At 36.8% G+C, this 26430-nt stretch overlaps 1 protein-coding gene across 2 annotated transcripts; it reads right to left on the bottom strand.

Moving 5' to 3' along the window:
• Positions 1-26386, bottom strand: COQ3 (coenzyme Q3, methyltransferase). Of its 2 annotated transcripts, none has more exons than XM_043592000.1 (7): positions 26239-26386; positions 20054-20180; positions 17646-17798; positions 13391-13490; positions 12167-12409; positions 1990-2149; positions 1-791 (listed from the first exon to the last, which is right to left on the bottom strand). In XM_043592000.1, the coding sequence occupies exons 1-7, from the start codon at positions 26345-26347 to the stop codon at positions 571-573; spliced, it is 1113 nt and encodes a 370-aa protein (XP_043447935.1). In that variant the 5' UTR covers positions 26348-26386; the 3' UTR covers positions 1-570. The 2 variants fall into 2 exon arrangements, with proteins under 2 accessions (XP_043447935.1, XP_043447936.1); XM_043592001.1 differs by lacking the exon at positions 26239-26386 and adding an exon at positions 26038-26155.
• Between the last annotated feature and the right edge of the window lie 44 nt (positions 26387-26430).

A 26430-nucleotide genomic window follows, 5' to 3' on the forward strand; every position in this document is an offset into this window, starting at 1 on the left:
TAATCCAAATTTCTTGATTTTAATGTTTGAATTCAAATCCAGCATACATTTAACTATCCATTTGCTTTCCAACAAACTAAAATTTAAAGGAAAAAATACATTTTCTCTTCCCAAATATAAGTGGCATAAAACTATATTTGGTTTCTTAAGTCAGAAGCATAAATGCCTTTAGCTAAAACCCAATAAAGAACACAGATAATGCAGACTCCTTTAAATTAAAACACATTACAGCATGTTTATATATATATATGTGCATATATGCTGGATGAGTATATATAATTTGTAAAATGAAGTAAAATATGCACATTCTATTTATATAACCAAGGCTGAGGAATTTAAACGCCTAGATTATACAATACCTTGACAAAACCTTTTTTTTTTTACCATATATCATAAAATAATCCCTTGAAAGTAGCTACTAGATGAAACAACAAAAACTTTTATCTAAGGTTTAGCCCTTTTTATGGACTTTCTTTTCTTCATGATCCTCTCACAAAAGGGAAATTATATATTTTTTCCAAATGTGAACACCAGACTTTCAAGCCATAATATGCAGAACTTAGAAACCATTCATTTCTTCAACTCCTCCTGAGCACCTGCGTTGGTGGAGTCTTGGCCTCTAAGCTCCTCTGTTTCCCCCTTGAAAACAAACTCATCAGGCACTGGGTGATCCTGTACCCCGGATTTCACAGCATGAGCTGCATAGTTAAGACTGGTGTTTTCACTCCAATGCCAGTAACCTGAGAATGGGTTGTAGAGCATTCCTGCCACACTTTGAACTGACAGACCATCTGAAAATAAATAAATAAATAAATAAATAAATAAATAAATAAATAAATAAAATCAGAAAGAATAGATTTAATAAGTATTTATCTTCCAAATGCCAAGACTCTAACGCAACTCTGTATTTAAAAAGGATTCCTGACTCAACGGGAAAAAATACGCACAGATCATTCCTTACTGTAACACAGAACATAAAACTCTAAAGCAGACTGCTTGGGTTCAAATCCCAGCCTGGCACCTATTAGATGGTGATGCTGAGCAAGTCACTTAACCTTTCTGAATCTCGGTCTTCTCACATGGACAGAACATATATTCATAGAGCTGTTGGAATTAGATGAGGTATGTGTATAAAGTAGCACAGTGCTCGGAATTTGGTAAGTACTTAATAAACATAAGCTGTTATTAGAAAACATCTGCCAAAAGTGATTGTTCCTATAAAGCATCTTAAAATACTTTTTCCTCCTCTGTTTTCAACAATACACTTACAGAAATCTTTAGAACTTCCTACATCACAGTGGACTGATAATAATCCAAGTAAAATCGATTTTGATATACTGTTATGTGAAAACAAAACCCGAGACATACATGAGTTTAAGTACTCAAATGGGATACCAAATGCCAACTAAATATTCTTACTTGACAGGAATTCCACATGTAAATCACAAGCTCACAATGTGCAAAGCAGAGCTAAGCACTGCAAGGCGTACAAAAAGGACAGTCTTGCCTTCATAGGCCACACAGGGGCCTAAAAATACCCAAAGAAGCGTAATATAAGGCATGCTGTAAGTATCAAAAAATACTCAAAATGTGACCAAGAAGTTCAAAGTATATCTGAGTATGGAAGAACCAGAAAAAATAACATATAAGATAAGCTGATACACACAGGGCCTCAACAGGACAAACTAAGGATGTGTAAGTAATAGACATTTGTACCTGATCCTTCAACAACTGAGGACTAAGCAAGCCAAAAAGTATTCATTGATCATCTGTGATTTGCTTGGCCCTCGGTTAGGTGTGCCCAGTAAGACAGAAGTGGTATCTAATACTTAATCCTACTTCAAGGACTTTATGATCTGGTTAAGAGATGAAACCACCATCCAAGGAATAGTGGCCCATTTAATTAAGAGCTAGGTTGTATGATTAATAATTATAGTACATGAAAAGTTCAGTAAGGCCTTGAAAACTGGAAAAATTCTCAATACTTACTTGATTCCAGAATGCTCTCTAGCTTTTCAGGTGATACAAACTTCTCCCATGTATGAGTACCTTTTGGTACAATACCTGCAATTTGCTCTGCAAAAACAATTCCCAAGGCATAGGACAGCTGTGTTTTGTTGATTGTGGTAATGAATAAAGAACCACCAGGCTAAAAAAAAAAAAAAAAAAAAAAGTATGGACAGAAGTAACATTTTAGATGTCAGGAGTATCATTTAGGTAAAGGCTTGGCTTCCTCCACCTCCTCCTTCCTTCCAAATAATTTAAGTACAGTTAAGATACATAAGTATAAAGTGTAAGTTACCAAAATACTTTTCTTTTTTCTTTTGGGAAACTCATTATTAAAGGCAGTCTACTACAGATGTACTCACTGGGTTTATGCAACAGTGCTTACAACTTCTTAAAATCACACTCCTGTGACATGTTTATAGTATATACTTTCTTTTATACGTATCAAATATTTTTATAATAAAAATATAGAAATGAGATCAGGCTACTCTTCCTTGTTACATGTCCACATTTACGGACTAACATATGTCAACACTGTTTTCTCTTTGGGTCCTGAGTCCGTCTAACTTGTTTGGTGCAGCATACAGCCCCGCTCTTGTGCAGGTAACGCCAAGGGTCCTCTGACAAAAATGTTAGTTGATTGGGGCGCCTGGGTGGCGCAGTCGGTTAAGCGTCCGACTTCAGCCAGGTCACGATCACTCGGTCTGTGAGTTCGAGCCCCGCGTCGGGCTCTGGGCTGATGGCTCAGAGCCTGGAGCCTGTTTCCGATTCTGTGTCTCCCTCTCTCTCTGCCCCTCCCCCATTCATGCTCTGTCTCTCTCTGTCCCAAAAATAAATAAACGTTGAAAAAAAAAATTAAAAAAAAAAATGTTAGTGATTAAGGTTCGAGAGTTTTTTGTTTTGTTTTGATTTTATTAGTGTAAAGAATACAAAGAGATCAATATAAGCACTTAGATGAATACAAACCATTTATGAGACTATTTAGTCTGCCATTTTTTAGCGGCTGTATATGGTGTTTCCTATATTTATTCCCACAAATGGCAAACAGTAATGTCTCCTCCCTATTTTACATATTCTTATTAGTCCGATGGGGATAAAGTCACAAAGGTTCCTTGCAAAATAATTATCTATACATATGTGTGCATACAGATATATAAAGAAAGAGAAAATATCTCAAATACCACCCCAAAACCAAAAAAAAGATGAGACCCTGAAATATTGCAATGTGCCTTTATATTAAAAACTGAAATGTAAGATATTAGATATATAAGATACTATTGTAACTTTTCTATCTAAAACTCTAATATTCTAAAATATCTTATTAAGAATCACTTATATATGGGGCTCCTGGGTGGCTCAGTTGGTTGAGCGTCTGACTTTGGCTCAGGTCATGCTTTCATGGCTCACGAGTTTAAGCCCTGCATCTGGCTCTGTGCTGACAGCTTGGAGCCTGCTTCAGATTCTGTCTGTCTCTCTCTCTCCCTCTGTCCCTCCCCTGCTCGTGCTCTGTATCTCTCTCTCTCTCAAAATAAATAAACATTAAAAAAAGCTTAAAAAAAAAAAAAAGAATCACTTATATGTTAGGATGCCTGGGTGGCTCAGTTGGTTAAGCGTCCGACTCTTGATTTCACTTCAGATCATGATCTCATGGTTCGTGGGATTGAGCCCCACATCTGTGCTTACAGCACAGAGCCTGCTTGAGATTCTCTTTCTCCCTCTCTCTCTGCCCCTCCCCCATTTGCCCTCTCCAAAAATAAATAAATTTTAAACAACAACAACAAAGAATCACTTACATGTCAATTGTATCTCAGTAAAGCCATGGAAAAAAATCACTTATGAATATCTAGTCTGTGTCCTACAAAATCTTATTCTAAGGAAAAAGGGGTAAGCAATGGTCATTTTTTAAATAGGCTTTTTATTAATGCAAAAATTAGTTTTAAATTCCACAATGCCGGCATTCCTATTACGTGTCAAAGAATCTCCATTCACATACACTGACTGGTATATAACACAAAAAATAAGGAGTTTTGCTTGGAAGATAGAAGATAAGCCTAATAAAACTCATTCAAGAGGAAACGCCAAGAAACTATAACAGATTGAAGGAGACTAAGGAGACGCAGCAACTAAATGCAATGCAGAATCCTGGATTGGATCCTGAAGAGAAAAATGGCATTACCAGAAACACTAATGAAATTTAACAAGGTATGGGGGTGCATGGGTGGCTCAGTGTGTTGAGTGTCAGACTTCGACTCAGGTCATGATATCACAGTTCAAGCATTCGAGCCCCGTGTCAGGCTCTGTGCTGACAGCTCAGAACCTGGAGCCTGCTTCTGATCTGTGGCTCCCTCTCTCTGCCCCACCCCTGCTCACGCTCTGTCTCTCGAAAATGAATAAACATTAAAAAAAATTTTTTTAACAAGGTCTGCAGTGCAGTTAATAGTGTGAATGTTAATTCCTCAGCTTTGAGAAATAGGGCTAGGACTATGGTGAGGCAGGTGATGTGCCTAAGGAACAAAATCGAAGGAAGCACTCACTTTCTGGAGTGGGCAAGTGCAGGGCTGGCATGTAGGCATGGATGTCTCCTTCAGCTTTGTGCCCCTAGTTCCTGTCCTTACTATGAAATGTTAACAGAAGAAACTGGGGGACAGATATATGGGAACATTCTGTACAATCTTTGTAATCTTCTCTAAAACCAAACTTATTTAAAAAGGAGTATTTCTAAAAAGCTCTAATTACGTAAGAGCTAAGCATTTTGTTCTTTTAGATCTTGACCTTTAGGGTGTTACCTCTACATTAACAACAGAGTTAGAATAACAACAACAACAGCAACAATACTTTAGGAGATTTATTTTTAAAAAATTTGGAACCACCTTGAGAGGACTATGTCTGTGGCAAATTATGTAAATGTAACAATGTAATGAGAAGAACCAGACTTGGAATCAAAAAATTAAGTGACATTAAGCCCCACTTAAGTGCCTAGTGAACTTTGACATAAAGCCCAAGTGACCTCTAGATTCTTGAGGTAAGATGGTAGACTTGGAGGATCCTGAGCTCATCTCTTCCCACGAACACACTAAGGCAACAACTACATTAATGCACTTCATTCTGAAGCCTGGCAAAACAGCTCTTCCACAGCTAAAGCTATAGAGAAAAAGCCACATTGAGAAGGGTAGGAGGGGCAGAGATGTGGTAGGGAACGAAACCCTTGGCACGGTAACATATAAATTGGAAGGGATATCACAGGCTCAGAGGTCTACCTTGAGAAGCAAGGGGATCAAGTCCCACCTTGGACACTCCTAGCCCCAGGGACCCACACTGACAAGATGAACCCCCATAATGTCTAGCTTTGAAATTCAGAGGGGTTTAACTCTGGGAGAGGCAAAAGTCTATAGGAAACCAAGACTATTCTTAAAGGGCTAGCACAATACCTCAGCCGGGCCAACATCCAGCACATAGACAGCAGTTTGAGAAGTACCAATGTTATACATGAAGGAGATTTATTGACTAATTTTAGGGCATGTGCTGGAAAGGCAGGAATCCGCAGGAGCTTTCTTCAGCAATGAAGTACTGGTAGGTGCCATTTTCCTTACCTTTCTTCAGCCCAGCTGGCCTGATACTTGTGGGAGCCAGTTCTGACACTCTCCATCTATCTTGCTAACACCACTCACCCTGCCCTGGCATTCCCCTGTGGACCTATCTGCCCTGGAAGGTGACCCTCCAAAGTGACTCCCACCCTGCCACACCCAAAGCTACTGCCCCACCACACCTAGTGGCACCACTCCTACCCTGGGGAGTGGATGGGCAGCCCCACATACCAGCATGTGGGCAGAAACTGCAGCTAAGCCACTCAGCCAGCGTGGCTGGGAAATTGCCCTGTATGCCAGTGTACCTGCAGAAGTCACAGCTGGTCACTGCAGACAGCTAGGCTGAGGATCAACCCTGCCTACCAGAACTTGCAGAGTTATAGCCCAGTCACAACACGAGAGCGCACAAAGCCCATACAGGGGACACCCAGACAGTCCCAAACAAGATAAACCCAAGGATATCCACACCAAGATACATAATAATTAAAATGTCAAAAAATGAAGACATGCCAGAAGGGAGTGGCATAATATATTCAAAGAGATGAAAAGAAAAAACCTACAATTAAGAATACTCTACCTGGCAAGTTTAATATTCAGAATTGAAAGACAGATAAAGAGTTTCCCAAACAAAAGTTAAAACAAGTTCATCATCCCTAAACTGGCCTTCTAAGAAATGTTAAAGGGATATCTTTATGCAGAAAAGAAAAGGCCATAACTAGAAGTAAGAAAATTTTAAAAGGTAAAAAATTTCACTAGTAAAAGCAAATATATATATAGTAAAAGTAGTAGATTAAGCATTATAAAAGCTAGTGTAAAGGTTAAAAGACAAAAGTAGTGGGGCGCCTGGGTGGCTTGGTTGGTTAAGCATCGGACTTCGGCTCAGGTCATGATCTCACAGGTTGTGAGTTCGAGCCCCTCGTCGGGCTCTGTGCTGACAGCTCAGAGCCTGGAGCCTGTTTCAGATTCTGTGTCTCCCTCTCTCTCTGCCCCTCCCCTGTTCATGCTCTGTCTCTCTCTGTCTCAAAAATAAATAAACGTTTTAAAAACATTAAAAAAAAAAAGACAAAAGTATTAAAATCAATTATATCTACAAAACTTAGTTAAGAAATACACAATATAAAAATATGCAAAATAAGGTGTCATAAAATGTAGAGGGGGTAGTAAAAATGTAGTGCTTTTAGAATGTGTTCAAACTTAAGTGAGCATCAACTTAAAATAGACTTCTATATATGTAGAATGTTATATATGAACCTTCTAGTAATCAAAAACCAAAAACCTATAAGAGACACATGAAAAATAAAGAGAAAGGAATCCAAGCATAGCATTAAAGACAGTCATCAACCACAAGGATAGAAAGCAAGAGAAGAACAGAGAACTAATTAAAAAAAAAAAAAAAAAAAAACAACCTCAGAATACAATTAACATAATGTCATACCTATCAGTAATTACTTTAAATGTAAATGAACTAAATGTTCCAGTCAAAAGACACAGAGTGATGAATGGATAAAAACACAAAACTTATCTATTTGCTGCTTCTAAGAGACTGGCTTCAGACCTAAAGAGCATAAAGACCGAAAGTGAAGGGGTGGAAAAAGATAATCCATGCAAATGGAAGCAAAGAAAAAGAAAGCTGTAGCAATATATACATCAGACAATAGACTTTAGAACAAAGACTATAACAAGAGACAAAGGGCACTAATAATGATAAAGGAATCAATCTAACAAGAAAATATAACAATTGTAAATATATACACAACCAACAAGAGAGGACCTAAACACATAAAGCAAATATTAACAGACATAAATGGAGAAATTGCCAGTAATATAATAGTAAGAGACTTTAAAACCCATCCCATATACATCAATAGATAAGAGCATCTAGACAGAAAATCAATAAAGAAACAGCTCTTTTGATTTATACATTAGACCAGATAGACTTAATAGGGAGATACAGAACATTTATGTAAAAATAGCAGAATAGGGGCACCTGGGGTGGCTCAGGCAGTTGAGCGTCCAACTTTGGTCCAGGTCACGATCTTGTGGTTCATGAGTTCAAGCCCCGCATCAAGCTCTGTGCTGACAGCTCAGAGTCTGGAGCCTGCTTTGGATTCTGTGTCTCCTTCTCTCTCCGCCCCTCCCCTGCCCGTGCTCGCTCTCTCTCTCTCTCTCTCTTTTTCTCTCTCAAAAATAAATTTAAAAAAAACATTAAAAAAAATTTTAATAGCAGAATATACATTCTTTTCAAATGCACATGGAACATCCTCCAGGATAGATCTCCTCAGGCCACAAAACAAAAATCAATCAATTTAAGAAGACTGAAATCATATCATCTTTTTTGACCACAACAGAAATAAACTAAAAAACACTGGAAAAAACACAAACACATAGAGGCTAAACAATATGCAACAAAACAACCCATGGGTCAACAAAAAAATCAGGGAGTAAACTTAAAAAAATACCTGGAGAGATATGAAAGTGGAAACAAAATGGTTCAAAATCTTTGGGACACAGCAAAAGCTGTTCTAAGAGGGAAGTTTATGGCAATGACTGACTCTAAAGAAACAAGAAAAATCTTAAATAAAACAATCTAACCTTACACCTAAAGGAACCAGGAAAAGAATAAACAAAGCCCCAAGTTAATAGAAGGAAGAAAATAATAAAGATCAAAGCATAAAAACATGAAATAGAGACGAAAAAAAAAAAAAAAAGAAAAAGAAAATATCAATGAAACTTAAAGCTGGTTCTTTGAAAACACAAACAAAATTGATACACTTTTAGCCAGACTCATCAAGAAAAAAAGAGAGGATTCAAATAAATAAAATCAGAATGAAAGAAGAAAAGTTATAACTGGCACTACAGAAATGCAAAGGATTATAAGAACAACTATGAAAAATTCAATGCCAACTAACTGGACAACCTAGTAGAAATGGGTAAATACCTAGAAGCACACAATCTTCCCAGCCTGAATCAGGAAGAAATAGAAAATCTGAACTGATCAATTACCAGTAACAAAATTGAATCAGTAATTTAAAAACTCCCAAGAAACAAAAGTCCGAGATCAGATAGCTTCATAAGTGAATTTTACCAAATATTTAAAGAGTTAAAGCCTATCCTTTTCAAAACTATTCCAAAAAATAGAAGAGGAATAAATGCTTCCAAATTTCTTGTATAGGGGCAGCATAACCCTGATACCAAAACCAGACAAAAACACTGCAAGGAAAGAAAATTAAAGACCAACATCCTAATAACCAAATTCAATAATACTTTAAAAGGATCACTCACCATGATCAGGTGGCATTTATTTCAGAGATGCAGGAATGGTTCACTATGTGCAAATGAACAAACATGATACAAGACATTAACAAAATGAAGAATGAAAATCATACGACCATCTCAATAGATGCACAAAAAGCATTTGACAAAATTTAGCATGTTTATGATAAAAATGTTCAACAAAGTGGGTATAGAGAGAACATATCTCAACAGAATAAATCCATATGTGAAAAACCCACAGCTAACATCACATTCAATGATGAAAAGCTGAAAGCTTTCCTCTAACATAAGGAACAAGGCAAGGATGTCCACTCTTGTCACTTTTATCCAACGTAGTACTGGAAATCCTAGCTGTAGCAATCAGCCAAGGTAAAGAAATAAAAGGCATTCCAATTGGTAAGGAAGAAGTAAAACTGTTACTATTTGCAGATGACATGTTATATATAGAAAACCCTAGACTCCACCAAAAACTAGTAGAGCTAACAAATGAATTCAGTAAAGTTACAGGATATAAAATTAATTTAGAGAAATTGGTTGCATTTCTATACACTAATAATGAACTAGCAGAAAGAGAAATCAACCTCATTTACAACAGGTTCAAAAAAGAATAAAATACCTAGGAATTAATTTAACCAAGGAGCGAAAGACCTAAACTCTGAAAATTATAAGACAATGATGAAAGAAACTAAAGACAACACAAATAAATGGAAAGATACACCATGCTTACGGATGGGAAGAATTAATATTGTTAAAATGTCTACATTACACAAAGCAATCTATAGATTCAATGCAATCTCTACCAAATTCCAAAAGTATTGGTTAAAGAACTAGAAGAAATAATCCTAAAATTTGTATGAAACCTCAAAAGACCCCAAATCTTGAGAAAGAATGAAGCTGGAGGTACACAACCCAAGATTTCAAACTATACCACAAACTACAGTAATTAAAATAATATGGTACTGGCACAAAAATATATCAACAGAACAGAATGGAGAACTCAAAAATAAATCCAAGCTTATATGGTCAATTAACCTACAACAAAGGAGGCAAGAACATACAATGGAAAATGGTGCTAGGAAAACTTGACAGCTATATGCAAAAGAGTGAAACTGGACCATGTTCTTACACCATACATAAAAATAAACTCAAAATGGATTAAAGGCCTAAATCTAAGACCTGAAGCCATAAAACTCCTAAAAGAAAACATACGCAGCATGTTAAATAAAGAAAACATATGCAGCATGTTAAATAAAGCATCAGCTTTAGCAATATTTCTCTGGATTTGTTTTCTCAGGCAAGGGAAAGGAAAGCAAAAATAAACAATTGTGATTACATTAAACTAAAAAAAAAAAAAAGCTTTTGCACAGCAAAGAAAACCATCAACAAAATAAAAAGGCAACATACTAAATGGGAGATGTTTGCAAATGATATAATTGATAAGGAGTTAATATCCAAAATATATAAAGAACTGTTACAACTCAACACCAAAAAAATCAATCCGATTGAAAAACAGGTAGAAGACGTGGATAGGCATTTTTCCAAAGAAATATAGATGACCAACATGAAAAAGTGCTCAACATCACTAATCATCAGGGAAATGCAAATCAAAACTCTAATTAGATATCATCTCACACCTGTAGGAATGACTAGTACCAAAAAGACAAGAAATAACAAGTGTTGATGAGAATATGGAGAGAAAAGAAACACTGTGCACTGGTGGTGGGAATGTTAATTAGTACAGCCACTATGAAAAACAATATGGAGGTTCTTTCAAAAAATTAAAATAGAAATACCATAGAATCTAGCAATTCCACTTCTGGATATTTACCTGAAGAAAACAAACACGAATTTGAAACACATATGCACCCCTATATTTACTGCAGCATTATTTACAATAGCCAAGATATGGAAGCAATGTAGGTGTCCATCAATACATGAATGGATAAAGAATACATGAATGGATAAAGAATACATTGTATACCATCAAGTATTACTCACGATAAAAAAAAAAAATAAGATCTTGCTATTTGCAACAACACGGATAGACATAGAGGGAATTATGCTAAGTAAAGTAAGTCAGACAGATAAAGACAAACACTATATGATTTAACTTACCTGTGAAATCTAAAAAACAAAACAAATGAACAAAAACTAGAAACATACTCATAAATACAGAGAACTGGGGATTGCCAGAAGAGAGACGGGTGGGAGACAGGCAAAATAGGTGAAGGGGATTCAGAGATATAAATTTCCAGTCATAGAACAAGTAAGTCATGAAGATGAAAAGTACAGCATAGAGAAACAGTAATACTATAATAACTTTTTATGGTGACAGATGGGAAGTACACTTATTGTGGTGAGCATTTCATAATGTATATAATTGCAAATCAATATGTTATATGCCTGAAACTAATACAATATTGTTATGTCAACTATACCTAAATTAAAAAAAACCCAAAAGACCAAGTAAACTCTGATATCTCTCAAATATTGATCTCCTTTAGTCCAAGTTGGTCACACCAGTACCAATACCAGTACCTGCTTACTGGTCACACCAGTACCAGTACCTGATTACCTTCCTCATCTGGTTGTAGGGAAAATCAATGAAATCATATATATGAAGTATTCTTTTATAAGCTAAAAACTGTTATATATATCACATACAGAGATACTTAAGAAATGCTAAGTCAACTTACACTACTAATGGTTTTTATTGATTTTTAAGTATTAATCCAAATCAATTTCTTAATAATTGTCATTCAATATCTTATTTTTTTATTTTATTTTATTTAAGTTTATTTATTTTTCAGAGAGAGAGAGAGTGCAAGCGTGAGCTAGGGAGGGGCAGAGAGAGAGGGAGACACAGAATCGGAAGCAGGCTCCAGGCTCTGAGCTGTCTGTCAGCACAGAGCCTGACGTGGGGCTCGAACTCACGAACCGTGAGATGATGACCTGAGCTGAAGTCGGACGCTTAACTGACTGAGCCACCCAGGCGCCCCTCATTCAATATCTATCAGGTATTTAATCCGGATTATACCAATGGAAAACTACCACTTTAAACCTATTGTTTATAATATAATGTTCAGCACCAACACTTCCCAAGATTCTTGGATATCAAGATACTGTATCTGGAAAACCCTGGTATTGAGTGCAAGCTGAGAAGCAGAAGTAACTGCCAGCAGAGATGCTATCCCCTAATCTTAGCTTCCTGGTTTCAAGTATTATGAAATATTTATTGCTATGAATACATACACACACTCAAAAAAAAAAACAAACAAACAAGTAAACCCAGTAAGTCTTACTTTTAACACTTGACAGCAGCACTGTATAAATGTTTCTAGATCAATCACATGCTCTACAACTTCAGAAGCTACAACAGCATCAAATGCTTCTGTTGTCTCTTCCACAATCTCTTCCAGGGAACATGCTCTGTACTCTATTCTCTTATCTAGGATTGGATCAAATGATTTATGGTGCTGTGCTGTCTTAATGTTCTCATCCACAGGATCGATTCCAGTAACTGAAGCTCCAAGCCGCCCTAGAGGCTAATTGGATAAAAAACTGTTATCCTCAGGAAGAAAACAGAACACATGTTGGCAATAAAAAGCTTATCAAAAAGGAAACAAGATTAATCATGAGGGAATAATTATTGGAGACTGTTTATGGGTACATGGAAGTTCATTAGACCATTTTCTCTAGTTTGTACACATTTGACAATTACCATAATAAGAAGCTTAAGAGTGAATAATAATCACAACAAAAAAACCTATGAAGAATTATTTGAGAATAGTGGGGAGCCGGGGGAAAAGTTCTATTTTAACTCATTTTATTTTAGTAGGCTCCACACCCAGTGTGGGGCTTGAACTCACAACCCTGAGATTAAGAGTTGTATGCTCTATCGATTAAGCCAGCCAGGCACCCCTCTATAGATACAATTACAAGCACATAATACAGTATTAACATATTTAAAGTGCACAAAAAGTTATTGTGTTGATAGCAGACAACAAAATAGAGCTGCCTGTCATAAATATAAGTTAAAGCAAATATTTTTTAAAGGGAGTGAATGAGTATTCTTCCAAGTACTCTAAAGCACTTGAGAAGAGGAGAGAACCCCACAAACAGGCAATACTCTTAGGTTTTGATACTGAAATAAATGCAAAGGAATAGCTTATCATTGCATTTAAACCAGTGGAAACTGCCTAATCTCTTAGAAGAGACAAAAAAATTATCAAAGCTATTTGAATGACCAGTGTCCAATTTTGTGCAAAAACAAACAACAAAAAAACAACCAAAAAAATCCTCACTATAATTTTCTGGAATTTTTATATATATTTTTTAAGAGAGTAAAAAACATGTATTAATGTTACAATGGTAATGTTACAATGGTAAAAATATTAAGAACATTATGCATTTTGTTTTTTTTTAACAAACAATACTATTTATTAAACAAATAAATGAGTCAGAAGCCTACTTTTTCTCAAAATCTTTCCCAGTTAAAAATGGCAGGAAAGTTGTAAATTACTTACTTCAGTTAATAATCCACCACCACAGCCAACATCAAGAATCTTCATCCCAGACAAAGGTTTGCCTGGCTGGTGATCAGCAACTGTTTTTAAAAGATTGTCTCTTTTTTTAAAATCCAAAACATATAAAAGAAAGTTATTAATTTTGTCAATAAAATCTTAAAAAAATTTTTTTAATGTTTATTTATTTTTGAGAGAGGGACGCAGATAGAGTGCGAGCCGGGGAAGGGCAGAGAGAGCAGGAGACACAGAATTGGAAGCAGGCAGCACAGAGCCCAATACAGGGCTCAATTCATGAACTGTGAGATCATGACGCCCGCTGAAGTCTGACGCTTAACCCACTGAGCCACCTACGCAGCCCTGTCAATAAAATCCTAAAAGTGTACAATTTTCAAGGAAACACTAAACTCTTATTTTAAATGGATTATTGATTTTGGGGGGTAAAAAGACCTTTTATTTTCAGCATTAAATTACTTTTTTAATTATCAAAAGCAGTAATAATTATGAGTTGTTACTTTAGTAGTAATCTAAAGGAAAACTAAAAAAAAAAGTTTTTAGTTTTTATCTGCTTGAAATATGTCAACTGGGGCATCGAGGACCTACACTGTCAGTACTAACTAGACCCATTTCATGTCAGCAACAAATAGGCTATTTTATAGGGCTTAGACGTAACATACTGGTGATCTGTATTTTCAGATTTTACCTATAGTCCCTTCTAAATTGATTCTCTTTTGATCTTCTAAGTTAGTAATGTTTTCATGATCATGTAAATAGGCATCCAAATCAAGTTAACTTAATTCTAAAATAATCATAGTAATACTTTACCACATTCAAAAACAGAAGCACACACACATACACCCATAAATATATACCTAACATACTGTAAACTAGACTTTTAAGTTGGACTATATATGAATTTTATTTATACTTTAATGAGGATACCTTAGAATATCTTTTTTGTCTTTTCTTTTCTTTTTTTTTTTTTTTTTTTTAAGAAGGCTCAATGTAGGGCTTGAATTTACAACTCTGATATTAAGAGTTGCATGCTCTACTGAGCCAGCCAGGTGCCCCAGGATCTTTTATTGCTATTAACACTGACTGACTTATAAGAATAACCTACATACTGGTTAAGTAGATAATATCAGAATGTTATACAGAGAGGATCAATTTCAAATGAAGTCCAACCCATTCTTCACAGATGGGCTAAAATGACTCCTTTATATTGTAATTTAGATCATATCACTCCCCTTCAATGGCTTCCAATTATGCTCAGAATAAAATCTACATTTCTAACCATAACTTATACTTCCTTGGATAATCTGTTTTAGTGTGATGTCTAAATACAGACAAAGAATACAGTTATTCTGAAACGGAATGTGCATCAGAATCACCTGAAAGGGTTGCTAAAACACAGAGTGCCAACCCCCCAGGGCAGGAGGGCCAGGGCAAGACCTGAGGATTTTGTATTCCTCACAAGTTCCCAGGTAATACTTATGTTGCTAGTCCAGGGCCCACACCTTTAGAACCGTGGATCTAGCCTAACAAAATGATATTTCTACCTTTTTCTTAGTGTTTCAGTGATGCACTAATTCAGGGGTAATAGAAAGGTGATAATATATCCCTTTTGCTTCACTGAGTCTGGATGAACCAGCAAAAAACAATGAAGAAGTTCCTTAACGGCAATCTGAGTCAGACATTCTGTGTCTATAACAGTGCCTTGCTCATACTGAGTGCTCAAAAAATTTCTTTAAAAATTTTTAAGTTTATTTATTTATTTTGAGAGAGAAAGAGAGGGTGGGAGGAGCGGGACAGAGAGAGAGGGAGAGAGGTTGAGAATCCCAAGCAGGCTCTGCACTGTCGGCACAGAGCCCGATGCGGGGCTGGAGCCTGCAAATAGTGAGATCATGGCCTGAGCCAAAACCAAGAGTCTGACGATTAACTGACGGAGCCACCCAGGTGCCCCTAATAAATAAATGGACAAAAAACCAAATTAACAATTCCTTGATAAATGGAGTCTGATTAACCCTTGTCTTTATCTCCCACAGAAAACTAAGTTTCTGAAGAACATGGATTATGTTTCAAATGATGAGTATCTTAGTAGAGTCCCCCAAGCTTTGTACAAGATAAGTTCTCAGTAAATATTTGTTGAATTGAATTGTCACAGTAGTATATTCCCTTTATCAAGACTGCCTAGGGGCGCCTGGGTGGCTCATTCAGTTAAAAGTCTGACTTTGGCTCAGGTCATGATCTAGCCATCTGTGAGTTCAAGCCTGGCTTCAGGCTCTGTGCTGACAGCTCAGAGCCTGGAGACTGCTGCGGATTCTGTGCCCCCCCCCCCGGCCCCCGCCTTTGCCCCTCCACCACTCATGCTCTGTTTCGCTGTCTCTCAAAAATAAATAAATGTTAAAAAAAATTTTTTTTAAAAAGACTGTCTATGGCACAAAAACAGACACATAGACCAATGGAATAGAATAGAAACCCCAGAACTAGACCCACAAACGTATGGCCAACTCATCTTTGACAAAGCAGGAAAGAACATCCAATGGAAAAAAGACAGTCTCTTTAACAAATGGTGCTGGGAGAACTGGGCAGCAACATGCAGAAGGTTGAAACTAGACCACTTTCTCACACCATTCACAAAAATAAACTCAAAATGGATAAAGGACCTGAATGTGAGACAGGAAACCATCAAAACCTTAGAGGAGAAAGCAGGAAAAGACCTCTCTGACCTCAGCCGTAGCAATCTCTTACTCGACACATCCCCAAAGGCAAGGGAATTAAAAGCAAAAGTGAATTACTGGGACCTTATGAAGATAAAAAGCTTCTGCACAGCCAAGGAAACAACCAACAAAACTAAAAGGCAACCAACGGAATGGGAAAAGATATTTGCAAATGACATATCGGACAAAGGGCTAGTATCCAAAATCTATAAAGAGCTCACCAAACTCCACACCCGAAAAACAAATAACCCAGTGAAGAAATGGGCAGAAAACATGAATAGACACTTCTCTAAAGAAGACATCCGGATGGCCAACAGGCACATGAAAAGATGTTCAACATCGCTCCTTATCAGGGAAATACAAATCCAAACCACACTCAGGTATCACCTCACGCCAGTCAGAGTGGCCAAAATGAACAAATCAGGAGACTATAGATGCTGGAGAGGATGTGGAGAAACGGGAACCCTCTTGCACTGTTGGTGGGAATGCAAATTGGTGCAGCCGCTCTGGAAAACAGTGTGGAGCTTCCTCAGAAAATTAAAAATAGACCTACCCTATGACCCAGCAAAGCACTGCTAGGAATTTATCCAAGGGATACAGGAGTACTGATGCATAGGGGCACTTGTACCCCAATGTTTATAGCAGCACTCTCAACAATAGCCAAATTATGGAAGGAGCCTAAATGTCCATCAATTGATGAATGGATAAAGAAACTGTGGTTTATATACACAATGGAATACTACGTGGCAATGAGAAAAAATGAAATATGGCCTTTTGTAGCAACGTGGATGGAACTGGAGAGTGTGATGCTAAGTGAAATAAGCCATACAGAGAAAGACAGATACCATATGGTTTCACTCTTATGTGGATCCTGAGAAACTTAACAGAAACCCATGGGGGAGGGGAATGAAAAAAAAAAAAAAAGAGGTTAGAGTGGGAGAGAGCCAAAGCATGGGAGACTGTTAAAAACTGAGAACAAACTAAGGGTTGATGGGGGGTGGGAGGGAGGGGAGGGTGGGTGATGGGTATTGAGGAGGGCACCTTTTGGGATGAGCACTGGGTGTTGTATGGAAACCAATTTGACAATAAATTTCATATATTAAAAAAAATAAAATAAAGTAAAATAAAATAAAATAAATAAATAAATTAAAAAAAAGACTGTCTAAACATCAAAGTTAGTATAAAATGACCTTGATACCATAGGATCCTAGTTCCTTTTCATAAGGATTTAATTCTAATTAACCTGAAATTGTCCAAAATGCTGCAAGTTAACTAATAAAATTTTAGGTAATGTTATTAGATTTTAGGTAATGTTATTAGAAAATTAATGACTTCAAACAATGGACAATGAAAAGAATGTCTCCCTCCAATTTCCAAAGCAAACTTAAAATGGAGCATTTTGAACCTAAGAGAAAACCAAGAGAAAAATAAACTAAGATACATATTTTAAAAATATGTATTTTATTTTAAAAATAAAATAAGATACATTATTGAAAAGAATTATATTTTAAAAGACTGAAGAGTTTCTGGAACATTACCTAATAAATGGCACCCTCAGGTCATTCATAGAATGAAGAGGTGCATATATTCCTTGTTCATCCCACCACCTGTGAGCCAGGGCCAGGAATGTTTTTACCTCACTGCTGTCTACAGTGGTCCGAGAAGTACTGTACAGTCTTGTCCAAGGGTACCTAAGAGGTCAAAATACAGAGCCAGGCAAAAATAGACATTTAAAACAATGTAACAGGGGATATATTATGTAGGCAGATATTCTAATTTATAATTTATTAGATTTTAAATACACGTGTTGCTCATTTTTGATGCTTTAAAACCAAGGTTTCTTATAATCACACTACAAAAAAATATATACATATTTATAAACACACACATATATACACATATATATTTATACACATATATATTCACAGATGAAACAAAGTTAATTTGCTTTCAAAGTAAATTACAACAAAAATGGAATGCTACAAAACGTGGCCTTCTAGGTCACATCTAACAGCAATGATGATAATAATAATATAAATAGGAATAGTAGTAATAGAAGTAGAAATAGTAATAGCAGTCATTTATTGTGCACTTACTAAATGCCAGGTACTATTTAAGAACTCCACATATGTCATATGTCATCTTATTTAACTGTCCTGGTAACTCTGTAAGGTAGATACTATTATTACCCCTATTACACAGAAAAGAAAAGGGAGGCTCAGAGAGATTAAGTCAGAGTAGAGCCAGGATCTGAACCCAAGCACCCCCATCTTTCTTCATTTCTAGTGCTATCACCCTAGTCCAAGCTACTATCATCTCTTGCTTGAACTATTTATTGTCCTAGCTGTCTGCTAGGAAGCTGCCTGCTTCCTACCTCACCCCCCCCCACCCCCACCAACCTGTTCTCTACAATGCATCCAGAGTGTACTGAAATATAAATACAATCATGCTATTTTTCCACTTAAAATGTTTCCATGGTTTCCCAGTGACATGAGGAAAAAAACTCAAAATCCTTAGCACAGTCCACAATGCTCTGAATTATTTGGTCCCCAATTTCTTCCCTCCCCAAACCCACTTTCCACTACTCTACTCATCCTCCCCATTCCAGCCGCATGGGCCTTCTCTCATTTCTTTGCAGGGACCCTACTTGCTCCATCCTCAGATACTTTGTATATGTTGTTCTCTCTGCCTGGACCATTCTTCTCACATTCCCTTCCCTCCTCTGCATACCTAATTAATTCCTTTTCATCCTTCAGATCTTAGTTTAGATGTAATGCTATCTAAGAAGTCTTCCCTGACTCTCAAAACTGGGTCATATTTTAACTTCCATATAACTTTGTATTTCTTCATGGAGCTATGTGACAATTTGATTATGTCTCCTCACTAAGCACTACGAGGGCAAGACATGGACTGTCTCACTTACGATTTTATTCCTAGAGATTAGCACAGTTCCTAGAACACAGCTGGTACTCAGGAAACATCTGTCAAATGAATAATCTAATAAAAAAGGCCCAGGAAAGTATAGAATTCACCTAATTTTTTTTTTAATAAAATGGGGTCACACAGGGACTAAATAGGGATCAGATACTCTACCATATTCCATGTCAAAGTATATAATAGGAAAACACTCCAGAAGTTCTTAGGTAAGAAAGAATAAGGTTGTTACATTAGAATAAGTAATGCCTTCCTTTCAAATTTTTACCATGTTTTTCTTCGCTACATAGAGAACATTCTATACTGATTACTTATGATCCTTTTAAGAGTTAAATATCATGCTTCTTTAATACTGTCTTATGAATATTACCCTCTTTTTTCCATGCTTCATGAAATAATCAATGTCTAATTTATAATAGGTAACAGCATGTGGTTGGTCAGTTGACTACCAATGATTTCACATACACCCAATTTCAAAGGAGCTAGCTTATTTACAAGTAGACCATGCACTTGGGAAACACAGTTCATATCTTAACTCTATGCAGTATTTTTCACAAGGTTAGAAATTGCTTTATAAAATACAAATACAGAAAGACATCCTTTGATTCAGTCTTACCACCTGGAAACTGTATAATTACCCACCTGATCATATTTATGTTGTACCCAAATCCTTCATGATTTGAAGCACTGCATTATTTCTATCTTGTCACAAATGAGGAAGTAAAAAGTACGTCTCTAGGTAATACAGTCTTACATTAAAAATAAAAGCCATATTTAAATATGGATGAAAGGTATGCACTAGATGCATACTGTATTACAACTTTTCTATAGATTTGAAATTTTCCAAATTTAAAAGTTGTTGGAAAAATGAGAATATTTAAATAAATAAAAGATACCTTAATCGAACCATATACACTATTTCATACTAACAGTGTTTATTAAACACAATCAATACTAAACTATTATTGTACGTAATTATGTAAATTTTTGCCACAGGAATGAATAAACTTACCTGTAAATTTTTATTCTATTCAAGCAGGCAAAAGTCATTCTATAGGATTTGAACCACATGATTCTGTATTCACTGAAAACCCATGGTTTAGTCTGTGGAGTCCAACAGAACTGATTATCTGAATAAACTGAAAATAAAAATTATTAAATAAGCTCTATGCCCAACGGGGGCTCAAACTCACAATCTCAAGATCAAGAGTCACAAGCTTTACCAACTCAGCCAGCCAGGCACCCCTGAAGATAAAAATTAAGTGTCTAGAGAAAGCATTTCACAGTATAAATCCCTGATGGGCAGGGATTACACAATTGATAAACACAACTGATTACAATTGATAAACAAAAGGGTTTTCCCCTTAATTTGGGGTTTTATTCTAAAACATAAAATAAAGTCTTGCATTCTGCCATCTAACTCTAATCAGGAATTTCTGAAATGTAAATTATCAAAAAAAGTAATGCATATGTAAAAGTTTTTCATGCCATTCGTTTCTGCACCAGCATTATGCTGCACAATTATAAAAACTCATATTCAAAACAAAACTGTGACCTTTTATTTTTTTTTTAATTTTTTTTTTAATTTTTTTTTTCAACGTTTATTTATTTTTGGGACAGAGAGAGACAGAGCATGAACGGGGGAGGGGCAGAGAGAGAGGGAGACACAGAATCGGAAACAGACTCCAGGCTCTGAGCCATCAGCCCAGAGCCTGACGCGGGGCTAGAACTAACGGACCGCGAGATCGTGACCTGGCTGAAGTCAGACGCTTAACTGACTGCACCACCCAGGTGCCCCAAAACTGTGACCTTTTAAAACAAGGATAATATGAATTCAGAGATTTGTCAAAACTAGCTCAAATTCTGTCACGTTAGCTACATGAAATGGATTCATACATAGGCTGAATACCCTTTACAAAGAAAACACTGTGTGTGTGTGTGTGTGTGTGTGTGTGTGTGTGTGTGTGTGTGTATGTACACATATCATCCTAAAATAATCACTCATACAGTCTATATGTTCAAACTTACATAGAGACCTGCTTTATGAACTAGTAACTCTGCTGCGAACATAACAGTTGTTCAACAAACATTTAGACAAAATAGACCTTAGAGCAAATTACTAGGGACATTATAAAGTTCACTCAAATGATTTTTTGACAATGGTGCAAAAGCAGTTCAATGGAGAAAATAGTCTTTTCAATAAATGGGGTTGAAACAACTGGATATCATAGACCAAAAAAGAAAATTTAAACCTAAATCTCACTTCTTATACAAAAATGAACTTAAAATGCATCATTGATCTAAATATAAAACCGTAATACTTTTAAAAGAAACTATTGAAGATCTTCATGATTTAGGATTAGGCAGAGAGTTCTTACATCTGACACCAAAAGCCCAATCCATAATAGAAAATACTGATTAAACTGGACTTAAAATTTAAAACTTTTGCCTTGCAAAAGACTCTGTTAAGAGAAACAAAAGACAAATCACAGACGGGGAGAAAATATTTACAAAACACATACCCCACAAAGAACTTGTATCTGGAATATGTAAGGATAGTCTCTAAACTCAACAGTAAAACCCAACTCTCATAAAACAAACAAGAACAACAACAAATGAAGGAATCCAGTTATATAATGGGTGTGGGTATACAAAGTGGGTATAGAAAGACACGAAGAGACATTTCATCAAAGAGAAGATACAGATGCAAATAAGCACATGAAGAGACACGAAGTATCAATCGCCATTAGAGGAATACAAATGAAGGCTACTACATGCCTATCATGTTGGCTAAAACTTAATCACCCTCGTATAACCAAAGCTGCACTGGGATATGAAGCAACTAGATCTCTTACATATTTCTAGTGGGAATGTAAAATGATATACTGTGGAAAGCAGTTTAGCACTTTAACCTATTCAAGTTAAACATACACTTGTCATACAAACCAACAATTCCATTCTTGAACATTTATCCTGGAGAAGTGAAAACTTATGTCCACACAAAAACCTGTATGTAAATGTTCACAGCAGCTTTATTCATAATAGCTAAAAACTGGAAAATATCCTATGATAGGTGAATTGCTAAACAAACCGTGTTATACCCATATCATGAAATACAAATCAGAAATCAAATCTGATACAAGAACTTGGGATAGATTTCAAGGGTATTTATTCAATGGGTGGGTGGGGGGGCAATTTCAGAAGGTACATACTGTGTGATTCCATTTATACAACACTCTTGAAATGGTAAAATTATAGTAATGGAGAACAGATTAATGATTGCCAAGGGTTAAGGTCAGGGTAGGGTCTGACTACAAAGGAGTAGTATTAGATTTCTTTGTGATTATGAACAGTTCCATATTCTGATTGTAGTGATTACACAAATCTATATATGTGGTAACACACACACACACACACACACACACACACACACACACACAAGTGCATGTAAATGTGGTAAAATCCAAATCAGGTCTATGGTTTAATAATAGTATCATAGTAATGTCAATTTTATGGCAATACAATACAATGTATTGTGTTTAGGTAAGATATTATCACTGAAGAATTGAATGAAGGGCATATTGAAATTCTCTGTACTATTTTTGCAACTTCTTGTCTTAGATTATTTCGCAATAAAAAATAATTTTAAAATTAAAAAGCACAAAAGGGTATACTACAAAGTACTTCGCCTACCTTGCTTTTTCCACCTATCATGGTATCTTGGAGATTTCATAACAGAGCATAAAGAACTTCCTTTCTTCTTTTTTTTTTTTTAAACATTTATTTTTGAGAGGGAGAGAGTGTGCACTAGTGGAGGAGGGCAGAGAGACGGGAGGACAGAGGATGTGAAGTAAAGCAGGATCTGTGCTGAAACAGAGAGCCTGATGTGGGGCTCAAACTCATGAACTGTAAGATCATGACCTGAGCCAAAGTCAGAGGCTTAACCAAGTGAGCCCCCCAGGCACCCCTCTCTTTCTTTTAGAGCTGCATAGTAATCCATTATATGGTTACTTCATAGTTTATTTAAGCAGTTCCCTATTAATGCATATTTATTCAGATTATTTACAAGTTTTTGCTATTTCCAAAACAGAAGACTGAATTCCACAGATGGGGCGCCTGGGTGGCTCAGTTGGTTGAGCATCCAACTTCGGCTCAGGTCATGATCTTGCGGTTTGTGGGTTCGAGCCTCGCGTTGGGCTCTGTGCTGACAGCTCAGAGCCTGGAGCCTACTTCGGATTCTGTGTCTCCCTCTCTCTCTGCCCCGCCCCCCCCCCGCCCCCACTCACACTCTGTCTCTCTCTCCTTCAAAAATAAACATTAAAAAAAAATTTTTTTTAAAAAGATTGAATTCCACAGGTAATTTCATATACTTTAGAGAGTACTTGTAGGTAAAATCCCAAGAATCACTGTGTTAAATGGCATGTGCATTTATAAATTTGTAATTGCCACTCATAGATGTTGAACCAGTTTGCAACCCCATGGGTAATATCAGTTTCTAGCGCTGGCTTCCTTCCCCACACCAACAGCCCATGCAATGTATTATCAAATGTTTTCCTTTGTTAATCCAATAGGCGAAAAAGGTATCCCAGTGTTATTTGAATTTATCATGAATGAGGTATAATCTCCCTTCTTAATTTAACAGTGCTATATCTGAATGTTTGTGTTCTCCCCAAATTCATTTGTTGAAATCCTAACCCCTAAAGTGATATTAGGAGATGGGGCCTTTGGGAGGTGATGAGGGCTCATAATGGAGTCTTCATACAAGACCCCAGAAAGCAAGCTTGCCCCTCCTACCATGTGAGGACACAGGAAGAAGGCTCCATCTAAGCACCAGGAAATGAGCTTTTACCAGACACCAAATCTTGGAATTCCCGGTCTCCAGAACTGTGAGAAATAAATTTCTGTTGTTTATAAATCATCCAGTCTGTGGTATTTTGTTATAGTAATCAAATGGACGAAGACAAATGGTCATTTATATTTCACGGCTTGTCTTATCATAGTCTCTGAATATTTTTCTCCTGAGCTTTTATGTTTTTTTTTTGTTTTTGTTTTTTTTAATTTTGTTTTTTAATAGGATCTTCACAGTCTGGAACAAGGTCATTTCACCATTGTCAAAAAAAAAAGCTTGTGCTTCTAGGCCTTTCCTCATGTTATTCTCTCCCACCATTTCTATCCGTACTACCTTTTAAGACCCAGTTCAAATACCACCTCCTTTATGACTTTGGGTAGATAAATGAAATACTGTATTAGAGAATTATGTAAACTGTGATATGCATATAAGAATATATAAGGTATGACTACGTAACTGAGCATCAGAGATTTTAACACAGTACCTGCTCTGTACTCAGTGATGACCCCTACCTCCCCTTCACCTCCCCTATTTCTGTAAAACTAGCCCCTTGGTCATCAGTATTGCCAGAATTCTCAAGAGCTATAAAAACCACCACATCACACCTGAAAGAAACTGAGTTTGTATTAATAATTAGAATCCTACCAATTCATTCTCTACTTTGAATCTGTGATCCTTCTGGTACTTGAGATTTTAAAGAAATGGAGGAAAACTTCATTTAATTCATTCAAAACATCATTTACCCAAAGCCTATAACATACTACACCGACAGTGTAAGACCTCTATTCTGCCAATATCTTAGTTCCAGTAATCATCACTTATTATCTGGATTACTCTTAAGGTCTCCTTGAGCCTAGTCTTGTCTGCCACCATCTCACTTTCTACCCATCTGCCAAGTGTTCTTTCTTAAACACAAGTCTAATCATATTGCTCTTTCAGTAATTTCCCACTGTCCTCAAGATAAAGTCAATCTCAGGAGGTTTACATGGCCTTTCATTGACTTGTCATGGCCTGAAAAGTCTGTCTCATCCCTTGCCACTCTCCACCCTCACCTCCAGCCCTCCTTTTCAAGGAACACTTTGCAGTTTCCCAGAAATCTCAAGATACTCAAGATGGTCCTTTGCCACTCCAACGACTTCTAAAATTGCCCAATTCCCTCAAGATAGCTTCCTAAATACCTTATTTAAAAAGTTTCCCTGATCCCAAATATGTATTAGATGCTCCTTTTATGTTCAGTCCCCAAATCTTAAAATATTTGTAATGTATTTTTCTGAAATTCTGATTATAAAAGATGTTTACTGAAAAAATGTATTCTGACAACATATAATGATAAAATGATAGATTACCACTTCCACCACAGATCACTAATTTTGATGTAGCTCTATTCTCTCTATATATAGTTCCATTTATATATCTCTAAGTTTATAATACATACTGATTCGTAACTTAATTTTCTTAACGCTATATCCTAATCATTTTTCCAAGTGGACACACATTGATTTACATCAATTTTATTGGCTGCACCATTTTTCATTGTATTGGAGCACCAACTTATCAGGTCTATTGGTGGGCCTGGAAGTTTCCCGTTTCGCCCATTATATCCTAATCTTAGTTTTATTCTAACATTACTTAGAGACCTCAGAGGTATCATTCATTAAAAAAAAAAAAAAAAAAAAAAAAAATTCCCAGTGCATGGCACACAGTATGTGTTAAGTGAGTTTCAGGTAAAGGGTAATAAACTTGACTTTCTGGTTAACACTGGAAGTTAAATAATCAAACGGTCTTCTACAATCATCAGTTTCAGTACGTTATTTTCTTGATGTTACTTGCCAATAAGGTTTGCTGAATTAACCAAAAAAAGTAATATGGCTGCCTTAAATTCTTTCTAAAAAAAAAGGCAAGATACGTGCAAACAAAACAAAATACAACGCTATCAAGAATTATGAGACAGTAGAGCTGGTGTCTTCCCGCTGCGGCAAAGGAAGAAAACAAACGACCTTCAGACTCCAGCCAGCACGGAATGGTCGCCGGCTCCGGAGGCAAGGGCTCAACCAAAATGAAAACAAAGGTCACTGGCCACATGGCGGCGGCCCGGGGGCTGCGCCCTCTTTGGCCAGAACCACTAGTCCTCAGATAGTTTTCCCAACCTGTAGGAAGGGCTGGGCGAGAGCCCAGGCCGGACGTTCAACGGAAAGCGCAGGACCGAAAGTAGCTCAGCGGTGTGACCCTGCACGGGGCTCAGCGACAACCCGCCGCCCTCTCCCGCGCCTGCGCAGAACAGCCTGCCCGCCCGGTGGGTTATGTGTGAGGGACCTCCACCCGGCCGACGGGGTTAAAGTGACACTCACCTGCTGACGTGATTAAGCGAGTACTCTCAGTCTGTGTGCCCCGGTACCTGGATATAACCACTCCTAAAAAACGATTCCCCGAGCAGCTTAGCTTGCGGCCTCCCCACATCGTGCGTGAAAGGATCCACCTCTTTTCCGGTCCCTCCCGCAAAAGATCCGCAACAGAAAGGTTCCGACCCACTCTCGCACTGT

The sequence above is a fragment of the Prionailurus bengalensis genome, chromosome B2, assembly GCF_016509475.1.
Source record: "Prionailurus bengalensis isolate Pbe53 chromosome B2, Fcat_Pben_1.1_paternal_pri, whole genome shotgun sequence".
In the NCBI taxonomy this organism is placed as follows: Eukaryota; Metazoa; Chordata; class Mammalia; order Carnivora; family Felidae; genus Prionailurus; species Prionailurus bengalensis.

Excerpts from the sequence above, each read along its gene's own strand:
- COQ3 (XM_043592000.1), bottom strand. The coding sequence starts at position 26,347 with ATGTGGGGAGGCCGCAAGCTAAGCTGCTCGGGGAATCGTTTTTTAGGA. Across the intron at positions 17,799-20,053 it reads AATAGAATAAAAATTTACAG|GTACCCTTGGACAAGACTGT; the intron begins GTAAGTTTATTC and ends TTGACCTCTTAG. Across the intron at positions 792-1,989 it reads AGAGAGCATTCTGGAATCAA|ATGGTCTGTCAGTTCAAAGT; the intron begins GTAAGTATTGAG and ends ATTTATTTTCAG.